The sequence below is a fragment of the Triturus cristatus genome, chromosome 6 (genome assembly GCF_964204655.1).
Source record: "Triturus cristatus chromosome 6, aTriCri1.1, whole genome shotgun sequence".
NCBI lineage: Eukaryota > Metazoa > Chordata > Amphibia > Caudata > Salamandridae > Triturus > Triturus cristatus.
In genome coordinates, this window is record NC_140589.1 from 938,306,436 (window position 1) to 938,334,065 (window position 27,630).

The following is a 27,630-nucleotide window of genomic DNA, read 5'->3' on the forward strand; positions in this document are numbered from 1 at the left end:
CATAGGCCGCCGGGACCAGGACATAATCTAGTCGAGAGAGACTACCATGGGCCCCCGAATGGAAGGTATACTGTTACTGCGTGGGATGTTTTAAACGCCAGCAATCCACCAATCCACCAATCCCAAGGTGTCCAATAGACCAGATAGCCACGCTTGGGCCCGGGGGAGGTCCCTAGGGGGGTGACGATCCACAGTCCCGGAAACCACTGCATTGAAATCCCCCCCCACCACCAGAATCCCCCCCGGAAGGTCAAGGAGGAGGCGCCCCAGGTCCGCCAAGGTTGTCGACTGCAGCCCCGGCGGGACGTATACTGATACAAAAACGACCACTTTGCCCTCCATCCTTCCCACCAAGACCGCGAAACGTCCCCTGTCGTCATTGGGGCACCTCATCAATCTCCAACGGGAGCGAGTTCTTAACCATGATGCCCACACCCCTTGAGCCAGACGTGAAGCCCGAATGGGCCACTAGGCGATAGCCACGCCGATTCATGGCGCGAAAGGAGTTGCCAATGAGGTGTGTCTCCTGCAGAAAAACTACATCGGGCGAGATTCGCTTCAAGAACTGCAGTACCACACCTCGTTTTATCCTGTCCCCCAGTCCATTCACGTTCCAGGACAACAAAGTTAGTTCCCTACCCCCCATCGTAGACAGAAGCCACCCTTTGTCCCCCGGAGAGCACTATAAAGCTAGCACAATAATACTTTTGCCTTGTGGTAAAAAAGAACAACACCCCCCCATCCCTGCCCACCCGCCCCAACAAAACTCCCCCCTCCCTGCACCCCTGCATGAGCCCGAACAGCCCCCCCAACGTGCAGTGTGCCTGTCGCCCCATATATATAGTAAAAACTAGCTAAACCCCCTAGAGGAGGAAGGAGAACCCCCCGTAGACCCCACACAACCTCCATAGGAGGGGAAATTATACAGACAGACGCTTAATCGAGAGTGGCATCATTTTGTCCAGAGTGAAGCAGAATATTACCCCCTCAGTTCCGATCCAGTGTGCCGTCTCCCCCCGCCGCCCCCCCCCGCCCCCCAGATCACGATCCCCAGACAGAGTGTCCAGCCAGTCTCCGGCCGCTTCGGGACGGTCAAAAAAGTGCGTGCGACCCTCTACCTCCACTCGCAGCTTGGCTGGGAAGAGCATAGCGTATTTAAGGTTCAGGTCCCGAAGACGGCGCTTGACGCCTTGGAAGCTCAGTCTCTGCTTCTGGACCGCTGGGGTGAAATCAGGATAAAAGTTCACCTCCATATTGTCAAGCTTAACCGGCCCATGCAGTCTGGAGGCTTGCAGGATAGCGTCTCTGTCCCGAAAATTGAAAATCCGGGCAATGAGAGGCTGCGGAGGGGCTCCGACCTTCTGCCTTCCCCCGGGAACCCTGTGGGCCCGCTCCACCGCGAAGAATTTACTCAGCCCCCGTGGCTGGAGATGGGTAGCGATCAGGTCCTCCACAAATAGGTCCGCCGCCGCTTCCTCCCGTCCCTCGGGCACTCCGATGATGCGGATGTTGTTCCTCCGGGCCCGGCTCTCGGAGTCCTCCAGGCGCCGATCCATAAGCGCGCTCGCCTGACTAAGCCGGCGCACCTCTGTTTGTAGTGCCGCCACCTCAGTAGTAAGGCCCGATGCGGTGTGGGCCAAAGAATCAACTCGGTCGTTGGTCTTGGAAAGATCGGCCCTCACCAGGCCACCATCCACGAGGACCGAGTCGATCTTCTGTGCCAGTGTGTCGAACCGCTGGCCCACCGAGGCCTTCATCTCGGCAATGGCGCCCATGACATCACGCAGAGTCAGATCCGCGGGCAGGTCCGGGGCATCAGGAGGGCCCTCAGGGGATTTGTGCAGTCCGCCGGGAGATCCCTTCTGGAGGGTATAGCGGTCCATACTGTTGGCCTGATGGGTGGTGCCACGCCGGGTCGACTTGGCCTTTGCCCGGTCTCCATCTTGTTTCGTGGCCATGGCCACCAGTCCCCCGGTCACACCAGCCACGTCGTGAAGAGCAGGCAAACAGGGCCACAAGCTCCGGGGGCGGCCACCTCAGATCGGCGGGGTGTGTCACAGCCGGCGGGCAGGCCGAGTCTCCCCGCGAGACCACACCAACACAAAGAGCCCCGCGACCCAACCCTGCAGAGACGGCAAGGGGGTGCGAAAGTGAAAGCGAAAGTGCGGGGTACGCGACTCGCCAGGCCCTGCCCGCCGCTGTTGTTCACTTTGTCACTGGGTCACCCCTCAGCGCAAATCCGGGGTCTGGCGAGGAGAAGGCCGCAGACTTCAATCGGTGCTCACTCCGGTGTCCGAGGTCCGATTTGACAACGGGAAACGGGTACCACCTCAGCTCAGGCTCACCAACACATTCCCCTCGTCCAAGACAGGATATATTCAGGATAGTCGTAGGAGGTTGCGGAGGTCCTCGGGAGCCTCGCACCTACGCGGCCATCTTGGTTGCGCGCTAGGCTCCTCCCTCGCCCAAGTCATTCTTGTGGTTCCGGACTGGGCTCGAAGAGTTTGGTATCCCGAGCTACCCAGTTTGACAATCGATCCCCTGATCCGACTGCCTCTTCGGGAGGATCTTCTGTCGCAGCACCAGGGGACGGTCTTCCACCCTAACCTGTCCAGTCCCCAACTCCTTGTGTGGAGATTGAGCGGCGGCAGTTGATTCCTTTTGACTTGCCTCCTGAAGTTTGTAATGTTATTCTGGCGGCTAGGCGGCCCTCTACTAAGTTGGTATATGCCTGCAGGTGGAACATATTTGTGACATGGTGCACAGCAAAGGCTGTGGATCCCCTTTCTGCCCCTCTCTCAGAAGTTCTTCTGTTTCTTCTTTCCTTGGCCCAGAAGGGCTCTGCCCTGGGCACTATCAAGGGCTACCTTTCTGCTATTTCTGCCTTTCTCAGGCTCCTTGATCAGCCCTCTCTTTTCAAGTCCCCTGTTGTAAATAGATTTCTGAGAGGCAATACTCACCTTTTCCCTCCTATTCCTTTTGTGATGCCACAGTGGGAATTGAACCTGGTTCTAACATATTTAATGTGCTCTCCCTTTGAACCTCTTCACAACTGTCCTCTTCGTCTGCTAACCTTGAAGACTGCTTTTCTGGTAACCATCACCTCTGCTAGGAGAGTGTGTCCGCTCCAGGCTCTTTCTTGTAAACCTCCTTTTCTATCTGTCCATCCGGACAAGGTTGTGCTCAGGACACGTCCATCAGGTCAAAGGTTGTCACTGCCTTTCACATCGGGCAGACCATCACTTTGCCCACCTTCTTTCCGCATTCTTCTAAAGAGGAAGAAAGGCTCCACCGTCTGCACCCAAAACGTGCGCTCTCGTTCTATTTGAACCGCACACAACAGTTCTGGGTGCATGACCAGCTCTTTGTTGGCTACGTTGGCGCCAAAAATGTCAGGCAGTACACAAGCGGACTATCTCCCGATGGGTCTTCTCGTGTATTAAAGCCTGTTATTCTCTGGCTGTAAAGGAAGCTCCGTTGGGGCTGCATGCCCATTCCACCAGGACGACTGCAGCCACTACCGCATTGGGACGTTGTGTCCCCCTGCAAGACATCTGTCAGGCAGCTACGTGGGCCTCGCTGCACACTTTTACTAAGCACTACTGCCTGGACAGCCAAGTCCAGAGAGACGGTTTCTTTGGCCGTTCTGTTCTCCGAGACTTCCTGGTGTGATCTTGGTTCGCAGACCCACCACCCGGGTTGGTATTGCTGGGGTATCTATTCTAAGGTAAGGAATCTATCACTATGTGTTTCTTTCAGATGAATTAGTTACTTACTTTCGGTAACGATATATCTGTAAGAAACATTAGTAGTGATAGATTCCTTACCGCCCCACCCATCCTCCCGGTTCTGCAAACTGATTTCTAGTGTTAAGGTCATCTCTTTCAGGGCCCTAGTGTCAAGGCACCAGTGGTCAGTATCTTGCATGGCTCTGCGTTTTCTGGCGTGGAAAGTCGTTTACAGAACTGACGTCAGCGCTTAAGGGAGGGGTCTAAGCAGCTGCAGCAACCTCATCTCGGCGACCACGACGCCAACGACGGACGGGGAGCCGCACGACCTCACCTTCCGACGTGCTGGAGTACTGCTGACGAAAACGTTCCTGATCCAGTCTGACGCCTGGGGGTAATTCTAAGGTAAGGAATCTATCACTACTAATGTTTCTTACAGATATATCGTTACTGATGGTAAGTAACTTGTTCATCTGTCCCTGACCCCCCTCTCTGTGGTGTGTCTAGTCTGTATGTGACCGGCGTGACCTTTTCCGTGACTTTATAGGGACGCTGCCACTTGGCTAACAGCTTATTTTCTGATAAAGGAAGAAGCAATAACACCTTATCTCCGAGCGCTAACTCTCTCAACCGGGTATTGACGTCAAACTTGTTTTTTTGTCTCTGTTGTGCCTTTTCAAGGTTTGCGTGGGCCTCTTTCCATAGAGTTTCTACCTTTTGTTTCAGTTTGGAGACATAATGAAGGAGGTCAACCTCAACATCTTCCTGGTCCTCCCACCTCTCAGCAGCCACGTCCAGAAGGGTACGTGGTTTTCTGCCAAATACAAGTTCAAAGGGGCAAAACCCCGTGGTGGATTGGACATGGGTACGTATGGCAAACAGGACCAAGGGTAACTGTCTGTCCCAGTCCTTACCAGTTTCAGTGACCACTTTCTTCAGGAGGGACTTAATGGTGCGGTTATACCGCTCCACCAGCCCATCTGTCTGTAGGTGGTACACTGAAGTACGTATTTGCTTTATCCCCAGTGTTTTACAGACCTGGGACATCAGCCTGGACATGAAAGGGGTTCCCTGATCCGTCAGGATCTTGTTGGGGAAATCCATCCTACAGAATAACCCTACCATCGCCTGGGCCACAGCCGAGGTGGTCATGCTTGTCAGAGGAATGGCCTCGGGATACCTTGTGGCATAATCAACAAGAACAAGGATATATTGATAACCCCTTGTCTCCTCTGGTACTCCTCTCAAGTTTTTCTAGAATCGTCTGGCTGTCCTGGTATCTTTCCTCCTCTTCTCCCCGTCTTTCTTCTTTCTCCTTGGTGGTCTTGCTCTCGCGAGAAATAGACAGGCCTGTGGCTGTTAGATATCACACCCCCGGCAATGAGAAGCCCTTCACCAAGCACCACGGTGACAAAATAATTCAACCTGGTCGGTAGAGTTAAGCTTCTTGTGGCAACACTGTGCCTAATCACAGGTATGGCAGGTTAAGCTGGGAGTGTAATATAAGAAGGTAACCCCAGGATCTCCTTTCAAGTTCTCTACTTCTCCTTTCCCCTGTGCCACTGACCAGGGGCCCTACCAAATCCATACCCACACGGGAAAACAGAGTTTCAATGATAAGGAGGGGCTGTAATGGTGCCCTCGGGAAATGGGGAGGATTCACCCACTGACATCTTTCACAGGCAGCACAAAAACTCTGTATGTCTGAGTATACCCCTTGCCAGTAGAATCTTCATAACAGATATTCATCAGTCTTATCCCTCCCGAAGTGGCCTGCCCGTGGGCTAGGTGTAGCACTTGGTTCCTGAAAGGTAGTTGTACTAACAGTTGTAAAACCAGTTTATCTGGGTGTCGTACTCTCCTATACAACAAGCCCTTGGAGACACAAACATACGGTCCTACCTGTCCTTCTTTGTTGTCAACGGCTAGAGCCCAAGCACGTTCCAGTATGGGGGTCTTCTCTCTGCGCTGCCCTAAAGCTGCGGGTCGTTACCGGTTCCTCATCTGTGGAAGAGGAAGAAGAAGTGGAGGGTATGTCAGAACTACCAGCAAGGACGTACCGTCGGTTATGTGCTTGTTTTTCTCGGTGGGACTGAGCCTTATACCTACCGCCTGTTAATTCTTCCTGCGAAAAAGGCGCCTCCTCCCACCATATAGCTTCCTGCTTCTCTTTTATGCCCTTTGTTAGCAACATCGGGAACTCATCATAGACTGTCCCTAGAATCATGTCTTCCACCAGATCAGGGATACCCACCACCCACAGTGAAATATGTTGTCCGTCATGGTTCAAGCTTATCCTGGCTAAGGGATATTGCTTACTGTCCAGTTAGTCTCCCCTCGTAACCACGGTCCCGGACCCACCAGTTCTGCCTCTATCACCGAATGACGACATCCGGAGTCAAGTAAGACCTTTCTGGGTTTATTATTAGTGCCCATCACGTAGTGATATTTTACTTCCCCTTGACCTGTCCATAACACACGCCCTTGTAGGTACCCAACCTCCATGGGCTCTGTGGTTTTTATCTTCTGGGTACAATTCCTTTCTATGTGTCCCCATTCCCCACAATGAAAGCACTGGGGTCCCGTTACAGTGTCTCTAAAGGGTTGTCTAGGTACCGGTCTGATGTCTGAAACGTGTCTTGGTGTTCCTATGTGTGGTGTGAATCTCCATTTGAGAGCCACAGGAGTGGGCATTCTGGGCATGGAGGATCTTGGTTCCAGGGGTCCGAGTTGGGAAGGACGGGAGTCAGTTGCCCTGTGATCAGCACATTCTAGTTCTATGGCTGTGTGGATGGTAATGCTGTGGTGCTGCTTCACCCAGGCTCTTGTGGGATTAGGCAGGGCATCCAGGTATTGTTCCAGGAAGAGTTTATCAACCACCTCCTCTAAGCTGGATGCAGTTGGTTGTAGCCAACGATTGCCCAGATACTGTATCCGATAGTAAAGGCCATGAGGGTTATTATGGGTATTCCACTTCTCTCTGCGGAATTTGGAACGGTAATACTCACTGTCATATCCAAGACGCCCCAGGATGGTTCTCTTGATCTCTGGGTACGGGCTGTAATTCGCTGGCCAAAAGAGGAACTATGTACTGTCCCCATCTTTCCGGCGGCCAGGAGTCTGTGGTGGCTACGCGTTCAGAATTGGTGAAGAAATAGTCCGGGCCTTCACCAGGTTGGAACTTCTGGAGCACGGAGCTAGGGACATTGGGGTGTACCCTGGTGTTGACGATAGTTTCTGTCAACCTCCGTATGGCGGTGTCCTGGATAACTTGGTTATTTGAGATGACACCAGCCTGGACCTGTAAAGCTTCTTGTAGGGATTCACACTCTTTTTGTGCGGCGCTTGCTTGGCCTTCAACGACCAGCTGCAGGTGTCTCTGGCCCTCAGCCAGTTGTTTGACCAGTTCGGTCATGGTTAGGGGTTGGGTCATCCCCTTGTCCAATCAGAAAGGGGGAATCCTACTTCTGACACCACTGTGATAGGACAAGAAGGACGCGTAGTCACTTAGTTGAGTATGAAGGGGTTTTATTTGGGTCTCTCAGCCCTTTACTACACGTATTCCTAGTCCTCTGGTACTCTTCTTGAGTTCTTCTTCACTCGTCTGGCTGTCCCGGTATCTTTCCTCCTCTTCTCCCCGTCTTTCTTCTTTCTCCTTGGTGGTCTTGCCCTCGGGAGAAAAAGACAGGCCCGAGGCTGTTGGATATCAAACCCCTGGCAATCAGGAGCCCTTCACCAAACACCACGGTGACAAAACAATTCAACTAGGTTGGTGGGGTTACGCCTCTTGTGGCAACACTCTGCATAATCACAGGTATTGCAGGTTAAGCTGGGAGTGTACTAAAAGGAAGTAACCCCAGTATCTCCTTTCGAGTTCTCTGCTCCTCCTTTCCCCTGTGCCGCCTCTAGTACCCTGCCCAGCACCCGCAAGCAAAAACCCACCATCTTCAGGGTTTCTCCCTGTGCCAACACTTGCCTTGAGCTGTGACTCCAGACTAGAGTCACGGCCACCCTGTCCGTCTCGCCTTCCCTCGGGTCACTCTTTGTACTCCTCCCGGCGTCTTCTACGTCCTCCTTTCGGCTCCTGTACTCATCTCCCGCGCTACTTACTCCGCTTGTCTTCTCCCCTGTTCTCGCATCCACGTCTCCTCCTTCTCCAGCTTCCTCGCGTCTCTCTCCTTCCAGCGAATGTCCATCCTCTTCACTCTTTGCTTTGGCAACCACGGGTTGGAATGGTGCGGACCGCTCGAGCGCATCCCTCTGGTGCCCCCGGGGCACCTCTCGCCTGTATCCGCGTTGCTCCTGCCACAGACGGCGACAAGGCAACCCCTATATGGTTTCATTCTCGATGCAGAGGCATTCCTATACCTCCTGTCCGGTGCGAACATTGCCAACTGCCTGAATGTATAATAATCGCACACAGGACAGAAAAACTGTTCCCAGTTCCAGCCTTAACACTTGCCAGAGATACTCCCAACTAAGCGTGTCAAACGCTTTCTCAATATCTAAAGTGACCACCGTGGCCACCAGGTCCCCATCAGCTATAGAGTAGATTACATGAGACAATCTCCTTAAGTTTATCCGTGTCCCCCAACCAGGAATAAAATCCCCCTGGTCACCGTGCACTTGGTGGGTCGCTACCCCCTTCCTTCGCATTGCAAAAGCCTTCGCCAGGATCTTTGTGTCGACCCCGAGTGTGGACAAGGGCCAGAGCCAGGATCAGGTGGGTCGCTACCAGACTTGGGGAGCATAATAATCCGGGCTTCCAGCATTGACTGTGGTAGCACAGCTCGCCTTCTGGCCTCCTGGAGAGCCTCCAATAATCGTGGAAGATGCAACCCTGAGAATGCTTCCTAATATTCTAACGGTAGCCCATTCGGGCCCTGTGCCTTGCAGCGTGCCATCTGCCGGACCGCTTCCTTCAATTCCTCCACTTGGAGTTCACCCTGCAATTCCTTCTCCTGCTCCTCTGTTAGGCGAGGAAGTACCAACCCATCCAGGAGCCGTCTGGCTACTGCCAACCAGTCTCGCACCTCCTCCCTACCTAAGGCTGTCAGCTGATCCCATAGGAGAGCGTTGATGCTGCCCTGGGTCCCTGCAATCGTGTCATCCTGGTGCCCAAGCAAGAGGATCACTGGGGGTGAGTGTTCCCTTTTAAGGAGCCATGCCAGGAGGTCCCCTGATTTGTCTCCCTCTCTGTGCAACAGTTGGAGGTAATCTCTCTGGACCAGACAGTCTGATTTATCACATGTCTCCCCTGCCCTGGTCTGGGCTGTCAGGACTTACTCCCGTCCCTCCGCCTGAAAATGAGCCTCATGCTGGTGCCAATTCGAGACGTGTGCCCCCACATGCCACCACCTTCAGAATCTCCCACTCCGTCTCCTTCCACATTGCCATCAACCAGTTAGTGTTAAAGTAACCCGCCATCACCGTCCGAAGCTCCTCACAGAACTGGGTTTCCTAATGTCTCCTGGCACAGTCGCCTCAAGGGTACCTTGGGTCCAAATCCACCTGCTCCCCACTGCTAGGGTATTGGTGCGTAATCTGAGAGAAATCTATCCAGTATATGAATGTTTTATATCTCCGCAGCGACGTCCAGAAACTGATCAAGGCCACTATAGGTGTCCTGTGCCATCGTATAGCATGTAAATTCTCTGACCTCCAGGTGTGTTACCCGCCATACAGCTGTACAATGCAGACACTTCATCACAGCTATCACTGAGGCTGCCATGGTAGGTTTTTTGCGTGCCACGGGGGATGTCTGTTCCATCTAGCCATCTAGTATATAATTATAATCCCCCAGCCAAAAGAGGGGAACCCCAACATATGGGAGCAGCTCTCGCTCCACCTCGAGATAGAACTCCCCAACGTCTGTGTTAGGTGCATGTACATTCAGTAAGCATCCCAGTAAACATCCCAGTGTACCTCCCATCACAAAATAATCCTCTCTCTCTTCACACCATATCTGCTGAGGCCCAAACTAATCCTCACAACTAACGCACAACATGCATTCTCAATAATGATTTGGGGGAAAGCTGTGTCTAGTATCAGCTTCTGAGCCCACCGTCTCTATGTGCAGGTCCCACCCCCAAGCCCACACTAACATCAATAGCACCCTCCCTCTGCTAGCACACTTCACCACAGTCACTATAAGCCACAACTACGGTCACCATCAACCCACACCTTTCCGATCACCCACCCAACAACTAAATCAAATATACCCTCAAAAAGAATAAAACTACTACTCCGGTTTGGGTGCAGCCTGTCCCGTTTCCCCAGCACATCTTTCACATCTGCACACTCTCATAGAACTCACTGACCGGATTGCCAAGCTGCATAAGCATGCGCACTGCGGATCCCTCAGCATAACGTCTCTCACAGTCAGTACAAGAACCCTCTTTACCAGGGTCCCTTTAGAGTCCAAACCCATAGAGCTGATCGAGTTCAACATCAGGTGCCTCCCACTTCTGGGGTTTCCTCCACCACGTCCCCAGTGCTCTCGTCTGAGTTAGTAGCGGTCAACACTTCCACCAGCTCTCTCGCCTCCTCCCTCTCCGACTGTTGCTGCACCAGATCTAGCTTGCCATCTTGCATAACTATTACTCGGGAGGGAGGTCAAGAAGCTCCACCACCCTGTTGTTTACTTTTCCTTGAAGGTCAATATCAATGAAGAACCTGTGTCCAATGCCCAGAGCCACGGGAGGTCGGCACTGAGATTTGACCGTCTCCCTGGATGTCCAGCCAGTCCCAAACAGCCTCAGGCGAGGTGAAGAAGTGTGTGCTGTCAATTTGTATAACTTTGATCTTTGCTGGGTATAGGAGCATGTACTGCAGTTCCTTGGCCTTCAATTTCTGCTTCACTCCTCCAAATGTCAGTCGCATCTAATGCTCCTGCCTTGTACTATCAGGGAATATGCAAATCATGTGGCTCTCGAATGTGGGGGTCCCCTGCTTGCCGGACAGCGCAAAGGATGGCGTCTCTGTCTCTATTATTAGGGATCTTTGCGATCATCGTACGCGACGGGGACCCAGCTGGCATCCTCCGTGCCAAAGCGTGATCAGCTCTTTCCACTACAAAAGTGGGAAAGCTTGGCCAAGGGGGATCGCCGTCTCCACCCAGTTCTGCGGTCTGTCCCTCTGCATCGTCCAGAAAGCCAACAAACCGGAGATTACATCTTCTGAATCTCTCCTATGAATCTTCGACCCTATGCTCCAATGTGGCCATCTTAGCCGAGAAGACAGTCAGCTCAGCCTGGAGAGTGGTGACCTCTCCCTGAAGTTTGGTCACATCTTATTCCATGGCCAGCGATAGGTCTGCCATCTTTTGGAGGTCCACCTGCACCAGGCCAGCATACTGTGATACTGCCGCTATATTCGCGTGGACAGTCAAATTGCATCAGCCCACTCACCTCTGTCACTTCGTTGCACGGTAGTCCAAGTATCATCACCCATCAGGCCTGCCGCACCAAGATAGGCAGGGCGAGTGAGGACAGAACAATCAATGCCTCTTCACAGCACCAGAAGGAGGGTCTGCCACCTCTGTGCCAGCTCTCAAGACTCCTGCTGTATTGCCGGTCTCCCACAGCCTTGTACTCCGCTTTGGTAATGTGAAGCAGGACAGGCACACAGTGGGTCTTAGCTGCCACTGCTGAGGTCTCCTAACCATCCATCGTAAAGGCTGGGGAATCCCCCACCAGAGGAATCCCGCCCCCCCCCCCCCCCCCCTCCCCCCAGACTAACCGCAATTTCTGGTCTCAGGTGTAGTATGGGGGAAAAGGGGCATCCGGGTCTCACCTGACTCAATCACAGCCAACTCCACAGCAGTACTCCCCAGCTGGCGAAGGGCCGTCAACTGTCATCCATCCCCGACCCCGAGGGGCCAAGCAGGCTCCCGCCACTTTCACCGTCAATCTCAGCGCTGTCGCTAGGCAGTCTCCCATGCACTCACCTGGTCATCAATGTGCCGGCCGCTCCCCTGGGTGTAATTCGCCAGGTACGGTAGCCTTTGTCTGTTGCGCCAGCCACGCGGGTCACTGGGCCCAGGCCCTCAGTTCACACAGACTCCTGTCGTCGTCGCACCACTCTCCCTGATCCATCAACTGCACTGCTGCACAGTTTATCCGCTTCTCACGATATGGAGACATTGTAGCCGCTCCCCTGCACCACACCCCACCAGTCCCTCTACCCGGTGCCAAATGGGCTCCGGCTGTCCACACTGAGGGGGTGCAAGGTTCACACCCTCAGGGGCTTCAAGGCAGTGTCGAAAATGTAAGTAAGGCCCCTTTGCCACCAGTGACAGACAGCCTGCTGTGCCTCCGAGCGCGTCCTACCCCCAGCAGTGCTCACCGCCTGCTTATCTTCTACTGTTCTGAACATTCACTGCACAGGCCTCTGGCACCTGCAGCACTCACTCCTCTCTGCCGCCCCATCAAGCTCTGCCTGGCCGGGTCTCCCGATGTGGCCTCTTCCACGCTGTAAACCACCAAACCGCCATACCCCCTGCTGCCAGTCATCTTCAGCGGCGTCTGCCGTTCATACACCAATCACAGTGGCCAGGCTCACACACTACTCACTCCGGCTTTTGCGCTGCACTCCCTCCTCATCATTACCACAGCCGATCTGGCTCCAACCGCTCTTCCCGATATGGAGAGCGCGTGGCTGTTCTTATCTATGGCACTTCTATTCACCTCTGCACCACTCTGGAGTGTGTGCCCTGGGGGAGTTGGGAGGGAGTCCCCTCGCCCGAGCATACCTGGTGTTCACGGGCTCGACCGCCTACTGTTTGTCCCTGGGGGCTCATCGCACATCACAGGCTCACAGACTGCAATGTAAGACCTACTCCTTGCCCGGGCTGCCGCCCGGCTGCACTTATCTCACGGAGACTCGAGCCCCCCGCAACTTGCTAATAAATGGGACCGCTGCATGCCCCGCAGCTATGACCATCTCCGGAGCAACTCAACAAGTGGCTATTGGAACAGTTGTTATAGTATAATAACAGGCCGGGACGAGAGCTCAGAAAGCTCCGTCCTGGTGGCAATCTTCTCAGGCCATGCCCCAGAATCGATGTTATAAGTGAAAGAGTTTTTTCTTATGCGAGTTTGGCTGTATGTTCCTTGAATTCAGTTTGTTTATTGGGACTTCACACCAACACCTTTTGGGGCATGGTATGTGAGGCGCTGAATACTTTGCTAAAGAACACGCGTGACACCTTTGCTCCTAGAGTAAATGGTGGTCAGGATGCTCTGAAGCATATTCTATGTTAAGAACTAAACACCTTGGCTGTGGCCAACAGCATAATTATTAGATGACATGCTTGGACTGCACTAGATTCTAATTGGGGGTCCTGGCTTCCTTAACACACATGCCACTTGATGGAATCTAGGCTTTTTGGCAAGGAGGCTGATGCAGTCTTAAAAATATTTAAAGACAGAAGAGCTATGCCCCAATCATTGCTCAATAGTTTTATCCGCAATGCAGGAAGTTTGGAGGTTACTCAAGGGGTATTTTGTATCGTCTGCCTCTACAATTTCCAGCACAGACTTCCTGCTGGCAGGGGTAAGAAGTGTTTACAAAGTACATGTCCTACAGCAGCAACAGCAGTCCTCATCCTACTGTTCACTTGGTACCCCTTTCATACCCCTTTAGTTCACTCTACAATCTTGTGTTGTGGCCAGTAGTGATCAGATTGGACCAGTGAGTCCTTCATATTATCCAAGTTGGTTATGTCCTTCCCTTTTTGGATGGATCCCCCCCATATCTCCTCAAATTACTGTTTAGTGCAGGAGGATCACACCACACTTCTGTCTAAGGAAATGATGTTGCTCAGTAAATGTGCAATCAAACTGGTCCTGGATCTCTGTATCAGTTAAAGCAGAACCACCATTTAAATCGTCTAGAAGGGTGAGAAATCTGGTTGGCTGAAAAGGCCTTTATGCCTGTCTATCAAGGGCAGGTAAAGCCAGGTGCTGTTTGACAACACGACAACCATGTGGTACTTCAACGAGCAGGGCATACTGGGATCTCATGCCACTTTGCGGAAGGCTTTGCTGATGGCTAGCACTGTACAGGATTTCCTAGACGATTAGTTACGTAGCAAGATCCCTCAACATCAGGGCAGGTAAACCCAGCAGATGTCATCTTGCTGATCAAGAGTGGCATCTGCATAAAGAGGTAGCATGAAGTATCTTCACCCAGTGGATACCGTAGGTAGATTTTTTCCTTAACTCCTAAGGTACTTATTATCTAGTCTTTTGCGCTCTCTAGTTTCTCCTCTTGAATCTTTAGGCGATTTGTTCCAGTAGGACTCTGTCTTCCTATACACGCTTCAGCCTCCCACCAATCCCAAGGTCTTTGAAGAAAGTCAGGCGAGACTCAGGACAGCTGATTCGGGTGGCCCTGAATTGGACCAGTTAGGTCTGGTAGACCGAAGTGCTAACCCTGGCCCTCTGCTCTTTTGGAAGCCCTGCGGTCTCTATCAAGGCAGGGTACTGAACCTTGAACCTTCCCAATTTACACCTTCATGGATGAGATTGAGCGGAACCAGCTGAGGCTCTAAATCGACCTTTTGAAGTCTTTGATGTTATTCTTGCAGCTTACTACTGTCCACCAAATCAGTTTATCAAGGCCGCTGGTCCTACAGAGGAGTGGAGGGGAATAAGAATGTAGAAACATCTTGCACCAAGTAACTTAGGAGGAGACGAGAAAGGAGAAGTAGGGAAGGATCATTGTGTAGAGTATGGGGAAAATAGAGTTTATGCCCTCATAGTATAGTGTACTCTATTCTTTCCCGGTAGAGGGTCTAAATTCCAACCATTGACTTGGGTTCGGCAATGATGCCAATTAAGCTTAGAGCCATAGTTGGAAAGCACTGAAATTGATGTTATTTAGAAGTGTTGTGCAGCGTCCCTCCACTATAGTTCTCCTAGTGCTCTATGTCTTACATATCTGGTCATGAGCAGCTCACAACACTGCACAGTAAGTACATCTCATATGACGTCATTGTTCACATCACTAATGTCATCGATAATTACAGTGTATGAACATTGATCGATCACACGAAGAGACACAAGATGGGTTAAAGATCGCACTATATACGTACAAGGACCTGCTATTAAGTGCAGTTAGTCATGAATCTAAGGAATTTCCAATTCCAATTTTGTTATGGAACTCCTACGGAGGTCCACATAAACACACCATCCGATAAAAAAAAAAAAAAAGACAAACTTTACATACAATACAAAATTCTTCCTTATACATTGCTGTTAAAAATTATTGTATCAAACATACTGAAAGTTGAGGAGGAGCCTAGCGCGCAACCAAGATGGCCGCGTAGGTGCGAGGCTCCCGAGGACCTCCGCGACCTCCTGAATTAATCCTGGCTATATCCTGTTCTTTTTGAGGGGACTGTGTCGGTGAACCCGAGCTGAGGCGCCACCTGTTTTCCGTGTTCGAATCGGACCCCGAACACCGGCGGGAGCACCGATCGAAGGTTGCGGCCTTCCCCGCGCTGGCCCCCCGGATTGGAGTAGTGGGGCGATCCGGGGACAAAGTGAACAACAGCGGCGGGCACGGCTGGGCGACTCGCGTACCCCGCGCTTTCACTTTCACTTTTGCGCTCTCCTCGCCTCCAGCGAGGTAGAGTCGCGAAGCGGGGTGCGGTGGTGTGGTCTTGTCCAGGTGCCCGGCTGACCCGCCAGCTGTGGATCGTCCTGCGGTGCGGTGGTCGCCCTCCCCCCCCCGGACCCTGTGAACGGGTCTATCGGCCCTTTTGAGGAGATTGGCACGACGGTGGGAGAGCAAGCATGTCCACCAAACAAGATGGCGACCGGGCGAAGGTGAAGACGACCCGCCGTGGCCCGGCGCACCAAACCAACAGTATGGACCGCTACACTCTCCAGAAGGGATCCCCGGAGACATCGCGCACGTCCCCGGCGGGCCTGACGGAGACGCCTGCCCAGCCGGTGGACCTGACCCTCCGGGACGTCATGGGCGCCATCGCGGAGATGAAGGCCTCGGTGGACCAGCGCTTCGACACCCTAGCGCAAAAAATAGACTCGGTCCTTGTGGATGTGAGCCTGGTGAGGGCCGACCTGTCTAAGACGAATGACCGGGTCGATTCCCTGACCCACACTACAACGGGCCTCGAGACAGACGTGGCAGCCCTCCAAAAGGAGGTGCGCCGGCTTGGCCAGGCGAGCGCCCTGATGGACCGGCGACTGGAGGATTCCGAGGGTCGGGCCAGGAGGAACAATGTTCGCATTGTGGGGGTGCCGGAGGGACGAGAGGCGGAGGCCGCCGACCTTTTTGTGGAAGATCTAATCCTTACCCATCTGCAGCCCTGGGGCCTGAGTAAGCTTTTTGCGGTGGAGCGTGCTCACCGAGTCCCTGGGGGCAGGCCGAAGGCCGGTGCCCCGCCGCGGCCTCTCATTGCCCGGGTTTTCAACTTTCGGGACAGGGACGCTATCCTGCAGACCTCCAGGCAACAGGGACCGGTCAAGCTTGACAACATGGATGTGCGTTTCTACCCAGACTTTACTCCGGCGGTCCAAAAGCAGAGACTGAGTTTTCTCGGTGTTAAACGTCGTCTGCGGGACCTGAACCTAAAGTACTCAATGCTCTTTCCAGCTAAGCTAAGGGTGGAGGTGGACGGTCGCACGCACTTCTTTGATCGCCCCGAGGCGGCGGGGGACTGGTTGGACACTCTGCCTGATGATCGGGGCCAGGGGGGTGGGGGGGGTGCGGGCGGTGGGGAGGGCCTGCCGGATCAGAATTGAGGGGTGAATAATAGGCCCTGCTCGGGACAATACTTCTTTACCATTTCTCGATTGTGTATGTTCCCCTCCTATGGAGGTCGTACGGGGTCTGTTGGGGGCTTCCCTCCTCCTCTGGGGTACTAGTTAGTCTTTCTCTATGGGGCGACAGGCACACTGCACTTTGGGGGGGCTGACTGGGCTCATGCAGGGGTGCAGGGAGGGGGGAGTTCTGTTGGGATGGGGGGGCGGGGGGGGTGTGTTGTTTGTTCGCACCGCAAGGCAAACCCTTTACTGTATTGTTGTTCTCGAAATGCTCTGTGGGGGACGACTGATTGCTTCTACGTATGATGGGGGGTAGGGACTTGGCTGTGTTATCCTGGAATGTTAACGGCCTGGGGGATCGGATTAAGCGTGGTGTGGTCCTGCAGTTCCTGAAACGTATATCGCCAGATGTTGTCTTCTTGCAGGAGACACACCTTATAGGTAACTCCTTCCATGCCATGAATCGGCGAGGCTATCGTTTGGTGGCCCACTCGGGCTTCACTTCGGGGTCGCGGGGGGTTGGTATCATGATCAAGAACTCGCTCCCGCTGGAGATTGATGAGGTGCGCCATGACGAAAGGGGACGCTACACTGTCCTGGTGGGTAGAATGGAGGGTAGAGTGATGGTTTTTATGTCAGTGTACGTCCCGCCTGGGTTACAAGCTACTACATTTGCGGACCTGGGGCGCCTCCTCCTGGACCTCCCGGGTGGCCTGCTGGTGGTTGGGGGGGACTTCAATGCGGTAGTTTCTGGGTCTATGGATCGTCACCCCCCTAGGGACCTCCCCCGGGCGCAGGCGTGGCTGCCTGGCCTATTAGACACACTGGGCCTGGTGGATTGCTGGCGACTAAAGCACCCTACGCAGCTGCAATACACTTTCCACTCGGGTGCCCATGGTAGCCTCTCGCGACTTGACTACATCCTGGTCCCGGCGGCTCACGCTGGAAGGGTAGGAGAGGTGTGCCATCTGGCGCGGGGTATTTCGGATCACTCCCCATTACTGTTACATTTTGATGTCTTCCCGAGGGGGGAGGGCAGGGTGGCCCCAATCAATGCATGGTACTTGCGAGACCCCACTATTCGTGCCGACTTGATCAAATCCTTACAGCGATATTTTGACGAGAATGTGGGGTCTGTTCCATCGGCCATCTCCCTGTGGGAGGCCTTTAAGGTAGTCCTCAGAGGGGAGGCCCTCTCCTTTATCTCCCATGCCCGGAGGCGTGAGCGGGAGGAGGTGACCCGGGTGGAGGCCGAGATTGTGGAACTGGAGGGTGACCTGGGGAGCGGGGTAACGGATGCCAAGTTGCATGTTTTACACCTCAAGCAGGCGGCCTATAGAGCCCTCGTCACGGAGGCGGCCAGGGGCCTCAGTAGAGAGCAACAGGGACGATTGTATGATGTGGGCGATAAGGCGGGTAAATTGATTGCGTGGTTGGATAAGAGGGAGAGAGCGAGTCGTGTGGTTCCTTTGATTGAGAGGATGGATGGTACGCGTGCCACCGAGCCGGAAGCCATCGTCTCCTGCTTCGCGGATTACTTCCGCGAGGTGTACTCCCCGGTTTCCCCCTGCTCGGAGGAAGATTCCCATTCCCTGCTTCGGGACATAGCGCTGCCCTCCCTTTCGGTGGAGGACAGGGATTCGCTGGACGCTCCTCCCACCTCGGACGAAATTGCCCTGGCTATTCGCTCGGTCGCGTCCGGCAAGGCCATGGGCCCTAATGGTCTCCCCATCGAGCTTTACAAGCTGCGCCCGGATGTACTAGCGCCCCACCTGCGCGCGATGTTTCTGGCGGCCCACTCGCAGGGTTCCCTCCCGCCGGACCAGCGTCTGGCCACGATCGTGGTGATACACAAGGAGGGGAGACCCCGTGAGCGGGTCACATCCTACAGGCCAATTTCGCTCTTGAACGCGGAACCCAAAATCCTCGCCAAGGTGTTGGCCAACCGGTTGGTCGGTGTGGTGGGCGACTTGGTCCACCAAGACCAATCTGGATTTATACCCCATCGCAACACGGCTCTTAATCTGCGACGCTTGCACGGGGTGCTCGCGCGTGTCCCGTTTGTGCGGGAGCCGGCCATCTTGGCGTCCTTAGACGCCACCATGGCGTTTGACACGCTTGAATGGCCATACATCTGGGCGATGCTGGCGAAATTCGGATTTGGCCCGGGGTTCATTAGCTGGGTCAAATTGTTGTATTCGAGCCCATTGGCGCAGGTGGTGGTGAATGGGCGAGTCTCGGCCCCATTCGAGCTGGGGCGGGGCACGCGCCAGGGTTGCCCCTTGTCACCGCTCCTGTTTGCACTGGCCTTGGAGCCCTTGGCGGAGTGGCTACGGTGGCACCCTTCTATCCGTGGTCTCCGCTGGACCCCTGAGTATGAGGACCGCGTGTCCCTCTACGCTGACGATATCCTTTTGTATCTCGCCTCCCCGCGCAAATCGCTGATTGTCCTGGTTGATGTTTTGCGCTCCTTCGGGCGTAACTCAGGCCTTGTCATCAACTGGGCGAAATCCTGCGTATATGTGCTTTCCGGGGAGGCTCCGGCCCTGCCGCGTGACTGCCCGATCCAGATTGCCTCCCAGGGGTTCCGGTACCTGGGTATATATATCACTCTAGACCCGGAGGCCCGCTATGAGCGGAACTTGTTGCCCCCCCTCCAGCGCTTGCGAGAGGATGTCGCGCGTTGGCGGCGTCTTCCGCTCTCGCCACTTGGCCGAGCGGCCTTGTTTAAGATGATGTCCTTGCCGCGCTTTCTGTACGCCCTCCAGAACACCATGGACTTGGTACCAGCGCGCTACTTCCGCGAGGTGGAGGGCCTGCAGCGGCGCCTGTTCTGGGACGGGAGGCCGCGTATTGCTCTGGCTAAATTGACGCTCCCGTGGTATGATGGGGGGGTCGCCCTCCCGGACATTAAACGGTATTATTGGGCCTCCCAGCTAGCTGCAATCAATCATGGCCTTTACGGGCCCGCCTTGAACCCGGCATTTGAAATGGACAGGATGCTCCTGCCCGGTGGCGATTATAGTCGAGCGCTCTACTCTGGCACGCCCGACTCCCGTCTGACGGGACCGACGCGTGTCATGGTGCGTGTATGGCACGCGGCTAATGCAGCTATGGGGTGGAAGGACCGTTTGACCCGGGCGTCACCGCTATATGCGTCTGAGAGGTTGGGCTCCCTGTGGACATCGAAGGGCTTCGAGAAGTGGGACACGATCGGAATCAGCACGGTGGGAGATCTCTGGACGAGGGGGGGTTTCAAGACTTTTGAGACGCTGCAGACGGAGTTTCAGCTGCAAGGCAGAGAGTACTTTCGGTACCTACAAGTCCGCCACGCGCTGGCCTCCGTCTTCCCGGATGTTGCGTCCATTCCGGAGTCTTCCCCCCTAGAGGACAGGGTGCTGGATGGCCATGTACCAGACAGCACGATCTCCCTTATATATAAAAAACTGATCAATGACAGATCGTGCCTGCTGACTGGCCTCCGCGAGGCCTGGGTTGCCGATGGGCTGGAGCTGGACGACGAGGACTGGATCTCCGCGGTGGCCTCTCCGAAGGAGGTGGCCATCCCAGCTCGCCTTCGCTTCGTCCAGCTTAAGATCCTTCACCGGGTTTACGTCACGGGGCCGAGGCTTCTACGTATGGGCTTTGCTGGTGACGGATTGTGTAGGCGCGGCTGTGGTGCTCTGGCAACTTTCATGCATATACTGTGGGAGTGCCCGAAAGTGGAGCGATTCTGGCGTGGTGTGCATGAGGTTTTGCGTGTGGTTACGCGTGTCGCACTGCTGCCTGAAGCGAGGAGATGCTTGCTGAATGTGTGGGAACCAAATGATTATTCGGCCCAGCAGACGCGGTGGGTGACTCTGGGATACATGATAGCGAAGCGTGACATTGCCCAATTGTGGGGATCCCAGAGGCCCCCGGCGGTGTTGGCCTGGAAAGAACATATGGATTGGTGTATGTTTCGCGAAAAAGTAGTGTATGTGGCGAGGGGTAAGCCTGGGGCGTGGGTGAAAATCTGGGGCCCCTGGAACGCCTACCGTGGGGGTATTTGCGAGCCGCCGCTGCTACCGGCAGCCTCGCCAGCCCCATCTCCTTAGCTGACCCCCTCCCTCAGCCGTAGGCATGTGGCTCCCCAGTCCCTGCTATACTCCCATTCCCCTTTTCAGAGTTTTGCTGCTGGTTAGGATCCCCCATTTACGGAGCACGTACTGTTACTTGGATCGAGGGTTGCCTTGCGGGTGTGGTTTTTTTGTGTTGTTCTGTTTGACAAAAGGAAACCGTATAGTGGGCTAGGAATTATGCGGCCTACGCTATTGATATCACCTGATTTGCCAATCTGCTCCGCCAAGAGACTCTTACTGTATGTACGTTATATGCCTTTTGCTACTCTAGCGGCCGGCCGGATGGTTGTAGGCCCATGCCTGTAATTTTTTCATCGTGCAATAAACGGTTTCAAAAAAAAAAAAAAAAAACATACTGAAAGTTGTGCAAATAGTGCTATAAATACATGAAGCAATCAAATGACCATAGAGTTACTGTTAAAAGAAAATTTCCTAATAAATAGGCAGAAATGTTTTAAAAAATTGATGTATCTCAAAACAAACCATTTCATTCGGAGGGGACAAAACCAAAGATCGTGCCTCCTGGGCAGAGTGAATATTAAATTTGATTAAAACTGGCTTTAAGAACACTTGCCTGGCACTTTGCAACTTTGAGCATACACATAAAACATGATCTAGATCTTGGATTTGCAGCTGGCACAATTCACAAATTTTCTTTTCTCTAGGTGTTTTATCCCAGATACCAGTGGCATCTCTTAGAGGCAGCAAATTGAATCTCAGTAGGTGTATCCGCCTTCTAATCCTGTGAGGGATATTCCAACTTAAATAAGGTTGTGGTTTATTCCCCAAAGCACTCCCTCTGACCGCCTCATTACTGGACCTGGACTGGCTTAAGGCCGCGTCTCTCGCCAAATTGATAGGGAATCTCTACTTCTTCAAAAGTTGTTTCAATACAGATTTAGACATAGCCGAAGCGGAGTTCAAACTAAGACCAAATGTATCATTTGCACATACAATAGACCTAAAAAATGTTGATTGTTCCTTTAGCATGTCAAAAATTTCTATTCTCAGGGCAGCCCTAAGTTTACCCTCCTCCCCCAAAAAGAGGGAGTTACCCCACCTAAGAACCGCTGCCAGGGATAAGGTGAAGGACGAGACTAATCCAAATTCAAGGCGCAGTACATGTGAAGATACCAAAGAGTTTAAATTGCAAATTTGATGCAGGATTTGTCCTTCCGCCTTATCAAAAGAGAGCCAATAATTCATGTCCAACACCTCGGCAGCATATATTAACGAGGTAGGGATTTTGACCTTAAAAACCGATAAAACATGGCCAAAATGGCGTCCCCCGCAAGTTTTATAGAATCTATTTAATACACTTGCTTGGGAGACAGCTTTACTAGCACAGTGTTTAATATGCTTCAAATCTCGGCCAGTTTTGGAAAAAACCTTCCCTAGCTATAGGTACGAGTCAACCGATTCCAGTTTTTTATAACCAAGCATCCATCTCAGACATCTCCTTATTCTAAGCCCCTTCTTACGAAAAACAAAAATCTTGCTTTTTGCGATATTAATTTTCAAGAAGTGAGACTCTGCATATTTATTTAGGGCATCCAGCCGACGTTGCAGGCCAGATCGAATATTGCAACATCATCTGCATATAATAGAGAGCCGACGGGCATTCTACCAACTTTGGGGGCATCCCCCTTTACAGAATTCAGAGTGCCGGGGAGATCAGCAATATACAAAGATAATAAAAGTGGTGCTAACAGGCAACCCTGCTTGAGCCCATTATGCGTTCTAATTTTACATGATAACCCCTGCGAACCTCCCATAAGGACCTGGCACAAGGTGTCTGTATGCAATTCCATAACCAGACCCAAAAGATGATATGGTATGCCGAGGAGGTCAAGTTTTCTCCACAGCGTCTGGTGGTCCACTTTGTCAAACGCCGTGGAGAAATCAATAAAAGCTATATATTGGCATTCCTCGGGAAAAAACAATCTAAGGAGTGGAGCGACATCTATGAGACCAACTGCCTGCACCCACCTCCTTTTTCTCCAAAGGGAGTAGCACACAACCGTCTGCTGATATCAAGTGCGGTTTAAAAGAATTTACGTTTTCACATTTAGATGAAGAAGTTGATTTTACTTTCCATATTCACAAGTTGCCAGATAAAATGAAAAGTATTGTACATGCATAGAAGGATTTTAGTACAAAAACATTTTTTAAACGAAAAACATCACAAAGGAAAAATGCATCATATTTTCTAATTCCACAGATATAATTCTCCCAGAGTGAAAACACAATTTATTGCTTGCAAAGGGAGCATAGCTTTTCACAGCTGCTGCTCTGTTCCACTGTAAAAACAATTACAATATGCCCACCTTCCTCGCTGTCCTAACTAACCGGACACAAGTAGTAGTCGTGTTTTTCCCGTTCTGTTTTTTTGATAAGGATTCTCATGTAGGCCTTCTCTTGATATAGTTAGTTGCAAGTTTTCTTTTTTGCTGCAGTGACTTAACGGTATATTGAAAGCTTAGTAAAATAAGAAATACTTTCATTTTTAGAAGGTGGAATCGACCTCATTGGATTTCAATGAAAATGGCTAAAATTGGCGGAGGGGATTTCTCCTCCTTTCTGTTGCTTCACATCGGGTTGGGGTGGGGGCATTCTGGCCCACTTGACACCAGCCCTCTTATCTTTCATGCATTATTTAATCTGCGCTTAATATAAGAGATGGCATGTAGTTGCTCACTTAATTACAATTCTCAAAAGGCTTTATTTTTTTAGGTCTGGTATAGGAACGGTTTCAACTGTTTTGCAAGCCTCAAAATATCATGAATAACACACACACACATATATATATATATATATATATATATATATATATATATATATATATATATAGGACTTTAGATATCCTCATCTATTTGTCTCTTAAGCTGTCATTCACTTTTTGCTGTCATTCACTTTTTGCTTCGCTCCTCTCCCAACCACCCCAGCATAGTGCATGGGGTAGTGAGTGGATAAGGCTGCTAAGCCATTGTGAGTGAGGTAATTGACCTGATCACATGTGCGCATCCGCCTAAAAAACAAGTGCACTTCAGTGATCCTTGTGTGGTGAAACTGTCTTCAGGTTTTTCCAGTATACAGAAAAAGTTCAAAGACAGATTCATTTCACCGGTGATTTGCATTAAAAGGTTATTATAGATGTTTTAAGTAGACCAGCATTCTAGGATGCACAACTACTCATAAAATTATATGTGGCGTATTTTTGTATTTAACATTTATTTAAAGTAACTTTTTATTGTTTTTTGAAGTAATGGCGCAGGCATAGCATGCAGATTGAAGACCCAAGCAGGAGACTCCCAGGAGCCATTTACCATCTTCCCAGTATCCACTTGCTCCCTTCCTCCAACGTTAGGTGATTTCCCCCCCCCCACCTCCGTATTTAAAAGAAATAATAACTGATACACCATCGCAGCAACTTGTCATGGCCAGATATTAACTTTGCTAAGGCTTGTTTTCTTCCTACGCCTTATTTTGGGTTCTAATTGTGCTTGGATTCCTGTGTCAAATGTCCGTTTTACAGTGTTTTATCTTAATTTTGTTTACTGCCTTCCTGACTCCTTCAGTTCTTGTGACTCTTCCATCCCCCACAAAACAAAAGTACACATTTCATTGCTCATCCTATTCCCCTTATTTTAATTACACTTCACCCCTGGTCTCCTCCAATTTCTCCTCTCCTAATGTCTCACTTTTTTAGTCCTTTCCTGACGTGGGCTGCTACAATAGGTCATATTCGAAATCGTCTCCCTTAATTCATTCCTGCCTTTTCTTCCAACTCTCAGTTTTAATCTATTTGCCATCAAACGTCCTTTATTATGCTGCATTAGGTTTTTATAATAGTATGGAAGACTGTTATCCGAGTATAAATACTTATCTCAGATTTTATTATTACAGCTGAGGTATTATGTCTCTAAGTTCCTATAAAGAAAGGACATACCTCCACAACTGTAATAACTTATTACTGTTGAATTTGACCTCATAATGCTGGTAGCTAGACCCAGCATCCAAGATGAAAGGTAGGGAACTGAGCATCATTTAAGCTGCAGTTTACACAATTTTTTTTCTTATCTGTTTTTCTAAAATAAATAGTTATTTTAGCACAAAGAAAAGATGTAGGGCAACATGTTTATTTTTTGCATGCTAAAATTGATTAGAAGGAAAGAAAAAAAAATCTATTCGGCTACTCATTTTGAGCTACACCCTCTTGTTAATCGTATTGACATTAAACTAATTCTAATATGTTGTTTTCAACAAGTTACAATCTGCTTTCTGGTGTGTTTAAGTTGACGTTACAGATGTGCTTTATTTCTCATGACAGCAACCTTTCTATGTCTTTTATATGATTGTGCAAGACACCAAGGAAGCAAGTAGTTTGCGGGATAAGTGAGGTTGTTGTGACTATTACAAGGAATAAGACCGTGCTTAATTTGTGCCGGTTTTTTCTGGTGCTCAGTACCACCACTTATTTGTAAACACTGGCACTTATTTATGAGGAACCACCACATGGCGGCACTGTGTATGTATTTTTAAGCAACTCCATTAGTGGAGCATTACACTATTTAATATAGCTTTAAGCAAAGTATAAAAATTCAACTTAAACCTATTTTAAAAAAGTGACTTGGGTTGCGCCAACTCCAGTGGACCAGTGAGTAATGCCTTGGGCCCTGGCACTCAATATTTTTTTTACAAATTAAGCACTAGAATAAAATACCCTGTGCCATATATTAATAGGATATTGCAAGTCCTCTTGGAGTTCAGTGTCCTTACAGAGCAACTGTGCCTTCGGCTTTGTTCTTATTATATCATTGTGGAACTCCTCTGTGACTTGCGATATCCTTATGATGTATGGCAAGGTTGTATTTTATCTGATATATTATTACCAGTCAATGTTAAGGTATTTTATGATGCCTTGAATAATCTTTGGTGGGTCTGGAGTATCCCTTGGTTAGAGAATGATGATGCTTGTTGGATTTAAACTGAAATGTAACAATGTAGTTGAATGAATACCTTTTGTTTTGCAGGATAACATTTTGCCATCTGCCTTTTCAAAGTAAATGGCTCTATGTGGGCACAGAAAAAGGAAACATACACATTGTCAACGTGGAGTCCTTCACACTCTCAGGCTATGTCATCATGTGGAATAAAGCCATTGAACTGTAAGTTGGTTTAGATGTTATATGTGGTACTGTAAACATTGACATTGACAATACATTAATGCCTTTATGCTGTCAAATACATCAAATCAAGGAACAGTGTATCAGCTCACAGTACAATTATGCTTTACACAATTCCAAATCATTAAAAATGTGAGTCTCTCAGTTTTTACGGACATAAGGTATCACAAAACAGGTGTCGCACAATAATGTATTTGGCAATAATGCAGAGTTTTAGATTTTCCAGTATTGTATCTTTTATAGATTCACATGTTTGACTCTTCCCAGTCGTCATGGTGGGAGTCCCAAGGTAACAGTAGAAACAGCAGTATTAAAATATCACCATAGACCTCCATAGAATAGAAAACTCACTTAAGTAACCTTTCAACCTTATTTTAGAACATTCAGAGTTCACTTCATCACAGTAGACCAGCATTCTAGGATGCACAACTACTCATAAAATTATATGTGGCGTATTTTTGTATTTAACATTTATTTAAAGTAACTTTTTATTGTTTTTTGAAGTAATGGCGCAGGCATAGCATGCAGATTGAAGACCCAAGCAGGAGACTCCCAGGAGCCATTTACCATCTTCCCAGTATCCACTTGCTCCCTTCCTCCAACGTTAGGTGATTCCCCCCCCACCCCCCCCCCCACCTCCGTATTTAAAAGAAATAATAACTGATACACCATCGCAGCAACTTGACATGGCCAGATATTAACTTTGCTAAGGCTTGTTTTCTTCCTATTTGGCAATAATGCAGAGTTTTAGATTTTCCAGTATTGTATCTTTTATAGATTCACATGTTTGACTCTTCCCAGTCGTCATGGTGGGAGTCCCAAGGTAACAGTAGAAACAGCAGTATTAAAATATCACCATAGACCTCCATAGAATAGAAAACTCACTTAAGTAACCTTTCAACCTTATTTTAGAACATTCAGAGTTCACTTCATCACAGCAGAGACATCAGAGTTCCCTTCCCCTACAGAGCCACAATACCTCAGATTTCTTACAGCTCATTGTGTGATAGGGAGTCTCTACGAGCTCTGCTCAGTTACAGTATTCTATCTTCAGCTTTTGACCTCCAGTCCCAACATCTGCTTCTTTATATTTTTGCCTTTCCTTCGTGTGGAGATGCCAGAGCCTAAACAAGCATTTGCAATGCAATTGGTCTCACATTTGTGAGAGTTTAAGCTATTGGCATTGTAAATGACAATTGCCTTTTATTTATGTTTTAAAATCCAACATATAAATAAAAGGCATTGTCATTTACAATGGCAATTGCTGAACCTCTTGCAAATGCAAGACCTATTGGACTGCAAATGTCACACACAAGCAGACACAGGCACACACACAAGCATACAAACAGACCCACACACAGGCAGACACGCACACAGACTCATTAAAGAGTTAATAAACACGCCCACGTAAAATTCAAAGGCAAGAAAGTAGTCGCATGCAGGAAAATAAGTTTGTAAATAAGTTTGTGTTACCAGCACGGGTACTCATATCACCCATATAACAACCAGTGAGGGTACTCATATCACCAATATAACAAAGTTATGGTGAGTGTAGAGCCCACCAGCTGCTTATCGTTGGTTGTGGGCCACCGTATTAAAACATAAAGCATGTTTTGCGACTTTTATGCATGGCTGCAAAGCAGTGACAGTCCAGTGACAAGGGCAGGTGCAAACCTTACTTAAAAGTAGGACGGATGGTTAGCTGTTGTGTGTAGCAAGCAAATCATTTGATTGGTTTGACTACCCCCATACAATACATCTTCCCCGATCCGTTAACACATAGTGGTCTAAGGCAAAGTCT

General features: G+C 50.4%; 1 protein-coding gene across 6 annotated transcripts in view; it reads left to right on the plus strand.

The window, feature by feature from the left end:
* STXBP5 (syntaxin binding protein 5) overlaps positions 1-27,630 on the plus strand; it is a 1,306,577-nt gene that overhangs the window by 423,938 nt on the left and 855,009 nt on the right. For all 6 annotated transcript variants that reach the window (XM_085611623.1, XM_085611620.1, XM_085611619.1 and 3 more), the window contains exon 5: positions 25,677-25,811. In XM_085611623.1, the coding sequence (XP_085467749.1) occupies positions 25,677-25,811 (135 nt within the window). The remainder of the gene's footprint in view (positions 1-25,676; positions 25,812-27,630) is intronic.